The sequence below is a fragment of the Triticum urartu genome, chromosome 5A, assembly GCF_056163025.1.
Source record: "Triticum urartu cultivar PI428250 chromosome 5A, HENAU_Tu73, whole genome shotgun sequence".
Classification (NCBI taxonomy): domain Eukaryota; kingdom Viridiplantae; phylum Streptophyta; class Magnoliopsida; order Poales; family Poaceae; genus Triticum; species Triticum urartu.
In genome coordinates, this window is record NC_141877.1 from 47,723,119 (window position 1) to 47,727,620 (window position 4,502).

The 4,502-nt window shown below is 46.6% G+C and overlaps 1 protein-coding gene across 1 annotated transcript; it reads left to right on the top strand.

Moving 5' to 3' along the window:
* The first annotated feature begins 2,883 nt into the window (after nt 1-2,883).
* Nucleotides 2,884-4,293, top strand: LOC147967925 (uncharacterized). Its single transcript, XM_087522588.1, has 3 exons — nt 2,884-2,913; nt 3,273-3,549; nt 3,650-4,293. The coding sequence occupies exons 1-3, from the start codon at nt 2,884-2,886 to the stop codon at nt 4,291-4,293; spliced, it is 951 nt and encodes a 316-aa protein (XP_087378714.1).
* Nucleotides 4,294-4,502: the final 209 nt, after the last annotated feature.

Consider the following 4,502-nt stretch of genomic DNA (forward strand, 5'->3'; position numbering starts at 1 on the left):
TCCTTATAAATAGATGCGACCTAGGTTTTTCCCATTTCCTTCAGTCGTCTTCTTCCTCGCACTCCTTTCTCTGCTGCTCGAGCTCCACCGCCGCCGCTGAACCCCTCATCTTCACCGACTCAGGCCGCTGCATCCACCTGACTCTGACCAGAAATCGACGGCGACCCTCCGCAGCTCGTCCGCATCTGTGAGTTCTTCTTCTTCCCTTCCTCAGATCTGCATTGGGACTGTCTCGAGTTCGTCGGCGTTCATCACCGCCCGCTGCCAACCCTTGCTGGTTTTCACCTCCAATGCACTGTTTAAATTGTAAAAACAACACAGAACTGCTGCGGTAATTGTTTGTGCTTATCTTGCATAAGAACATATCTCATTTCCCTTATTTGGAAGCCCTCTTCGAGTATATGAACTTCTTTGTACTGTTTTAGGTCTAGAAATTTTTTCTTTCCAGAGCACCGTTTGATCCAAAATAATAATTATAACTTGTGAAACCTGTTTGTTCCACACTTAGCCAAAAATCACATCTGTTGAATCTGCCTTAGCCATGGTGGTCCATGTGGCCGGCTTAAGACAACACCAATTGTTAGGCTTGCTTGTTTCCGGCAACTTAAGAAATTTTTCATTACCTTTGATACCTGCAGCGACATAAATACCGTTGCATAGTCACCCGTATGTCATTAGGCCCGTCCTTAAGCCGGCACCCTGAATAAATCAATAATGCTCTCCTCCGAGTTATTAATTGAACCGGAAAAATTCTTTTATATTGTTGTAGGCTTCGATTTACGCAACGGCACCCAAAGCTCCCAAACCCCCGGTCACCTGCAATTGGGTCCCGTCCATTGTCACAGAAAGCAAGCTGTCCCAATTTGTAAAGTCTGGCTATCTGCCCAAGAAAGAGGTTATGTCCTATCGTGCTCCTGAGCCATCTGAAGAAAAACCTCAACCCAAAGAGGGGGAGGTGATCATTTTTACTGATCACATGAGCCGGGGATTTGCTCCACCCGGTTCAAAATTATTTAGGGATGTTCTGAAATTCTTTGATCTAAGGCCTCAAGACATCGGACCCAATTCCGTGTCAAACATCTGCAACTTCCAAGTCTTCTGCGAGGTATACCTTGGAGAAGAGCCCAACCTCCTTTTGTTCAGGGAATTGTTCTATTTAAACCGGCAAAATGAAAGTGCCAACGGGCCCAGTCTGGAACTCGGTGGCATATCAATTCAGAGGCGGAGAGACTGCCTGTTCCCTTACACTGAACTGCCGAGTCATCCCAAAGGTTGGAACCATACATGGTTCTACTGCCAGGATACTTCTCCGGCTGGCGAAAATCCACTGCCTGGCTTTCGGGCCTTGCGCCTTGAATCCACTCACCCACTGCCGGAAAAATTGACTGCTATTGAACGTCTGCCACTCACCCCTATTATCAAGAAAATCAAAGCTCTTTTGGGGAACGGCTTAGACGGCATCGACCTGGTCCGAGTCTGGGTTGCTTGGAGAGTGATTCTGTTAAGCCGCCGCCCCGGCTTAATGTGTAATTACTCAGGTGAGAAAGATGATCCTCAGCGTCATAGTCCTGACGACTTACCGGATGACGTGGTGGAGGCTACAACCTAGTCCTTGTTGAAAGAGGGCACGGTGACCAGTAAGGCCTTCGTCTTACTGCCCTTCTGCAAGAAGAACCCGGCCCCTGCAGTAAGTCATCAGCCTCAATGATTACTTTTTACTATGTTATACCTTATTTTTACTCATAACCCTTTACGATCCTTTACAGGCAAACGACAACTTCTGGAAAGTCCAGTATGATCATGAGGCGGCCAAACAAGCCAGGGCGGCTAAGAGAGCCGAAAGAAGAACTGCCAAGCCTACCACTTCAAAGAAAAGGAAGCCAAGTGCTTCAGAGATGTTCCAACTTGATGACTCTGATGACAATGAAGAAGAGGTAACTTTTCAACTTCCCTTACTCTTCTATCATTACCTTACTAACACTATTCCCCTTTCAGGAAGACACGGGAAACAGCCAACCCGTCGAGGAAGAGGTAACTATAATCTCCTCCGACTCTGAGCTTCGGCCGCGTCAGAAAAATCGAAGAGTAACCCGGAAAGTAAGATTTTCACACCCTTTGGCTTACCAAGATCCTGACTTTCTTTTGAAGCGACAGCAATTTGAAAGCCGGAGGAAGACCCGGACCAGCAAGGATGCAGAGCTCTCCTCCGGCTTGCCTGACGCAACCCGGAAGCGTCGGACTGAGGTTATCTCCGACTTATACCCTGTTTTACCTTTGGCGGGTCTAATCCGTCAACCTCTCAATTCATCTCACTCCAATTATCAGGATACCTCTCCTTCATCCGGCGAGTCTATGCAGTCAAACATGCCGGCTTTTAAGACTGCCCCTGGGTAATGTCAATTTGTTTACCTTATGTTTTACCTTCCTCATGTTTTTGTACTCATTCTTCTGCTTTGTCCATAGCGTGCAAGTGAAGCCCAGGAAGAAATCAAAGAAGGATAAGCCGGCCCAAGACCCTGTAGTGACTAAACCGGAACTGGGCACAGCTGCCCCCGGCTCTTCCACACATCAGCCGCCGCCTGAACCGGCTCATGATATTGCAGCACCAACTTCTGATCCGCCTGCTGAAGACATTCTTGATGGTTCTGTTAACCCGGAAGCACCTAGCCCGGCCAAGACGACTACCCAGAAGTGGAAATTCTCAAGACTCAGTTTGTTGAGCCGGCCCGACCCACAGTTCTTGCCAAATGTTCTGCTAAAGAGGAGTTGCTAGAACGCCGTAAAGCCAGGATGGACATCACTAACTATACTCATTTGAGTATTGGAGAGATCGTCTCGGGCTATATCAACCAGGTGCATAGCAGCCGTGACCTGAGAATTGACATGGTGAAGCAAATACAGCAAAAATGTGAGGTATGACTTATGCTTCCTTACTTTCAATCATACTTACTATACCAGCCCCCAAGTCTATTGCTTATGAGTAAATATGCTGTAGACTTAGAAAACCGTCTAGCACTGCTTATCCGGTTTAAAAAGAAAATACTTAACCCGGTTGTAGCCTGATACTTTGAACTTGCGATACGCATTAGCCCCCAAGTGCCAAGTATCTTTGCTTGCAAAGTGCTTGGGACTTTAGTTTGCATAAGCTGGCGTAGTAATTTAGGATTCTTCGGCATACATTAGCCCCCAAGTGTTAAGTACTTTTGCTTGCAAAGTGCTTGGGACTTAATATTATTTACCATGATCCTGACTATTACCTGGTATCAATGCAGGCCACCATAATTCAATTTGAGTCGGAGATTGCTGACTTAAAGAGCCGCCTGGCAGCCCAGGAAGTTGAAATTCAAAAAGCCAATTCCAAATTTGAATTCAGCGTCTCTGAACAAGAGAAGTTGAAGAAGAATTTTGAGGCGGAGAAGAAAATCTGGGCTGACGAAAAGGCCTCATTAGTGACCCGGGCCGAGACAGCAGAAGCATCACTTGCAGAAGTAAACACCGAGCTGTCCGGCTTAAAGCACCAGATATCTCAAATGGTCTCAGCCATCTTTGGTAAGTGACAATACATATAAAAACTTAAATACTACAAACCTTTCTTGGATGAACATCTTAATTATTACCTCCGGCTCACCTTATGTTTTTAATAATATAGGCCCCAGGAGCACAAACCTCAAGCAGAATATGTTGATCAAGCTGAAGGCAGTGTATACTCTGGTGGAACAACTCTACACCGGGTCACAACGTGCTCTGGCCGTTGTGGCTTTATCAAATGACGTTCCTTATCTCCTTCAAGATGTGCTGAAATGGCTTGCTGTGCTCCCTCAGCGGGTTCAAGAGCTAAGGCGGGCATCTGCAAGAGCCGGAGCTATAGCTGCATTGAGCCGAGCTAAAGCATGGATTCCAGAGCTAGACCAGGCGGACCTTACTCTTGGATACCCGAGTCTAAAGGAGGATGGAACCTTGTTTGATGAAGCAAACTTCACCGCCTGTGTGAAGGACATACGCCCTGTAGCTACTCTCATTGGGAACGATACTGATCTCACCAAGTATCAGCCAGGCTATGACAGTGAGAACCGGAGGATTCCAACACCTCATTACCATGAAGTCAGCCTGATCCCTCCAACTCATAAGCACACTTTTGCCCCTGAAGTCAACCCAACCGGTTTAATTGATGATGAAGCTGAGTTTGAAGCCTTGAGTGGCATTGACTGGGCCTCATCAACCTTCCAGGACAGGGCAACCGACGGAGAGGCGGAGAAGGATAACCCGGAATCGTTAAGCCAACCAAAGGAGTAAAGACGTCGGGTGTCATATGTTTATGTCTTTGTGAAAACAATGCCTCACTATTCAGACTCGGGGAGTCTTGTAATAGAGTAGAAAAAACTCTTGACTTTTGTTATAGCTCCGCGTATGTTTATGGCGCTCAATACTTCCTTAAGCCCCCATCGCTATATACTTCCAGCTTTTATTGAACTTCTAGTTCCCTTATATTAAACAAAGTAGCT

Coding starts and splice junctions, on each gene's coding strand:
- LOC147967925 (XM_087522588.1), top strand. CDS start 2,884: ATGGTGAAGCAAATACAGCAAAAATGTGAG. Junction 2,914..3,272: donor AAATACAGCAAAAATGTGAG/GTATGACTTATG, acceptor GTATCAATGCAG/GCCACCATAATTCAATTTGA. Junction 3,550..3,649: donor AATGGTCTCAGCCATCTTTG/GTAAGTGACAAT, acceptor TTAATAATATAG/GCCCCAGGAGCACAAACCTC.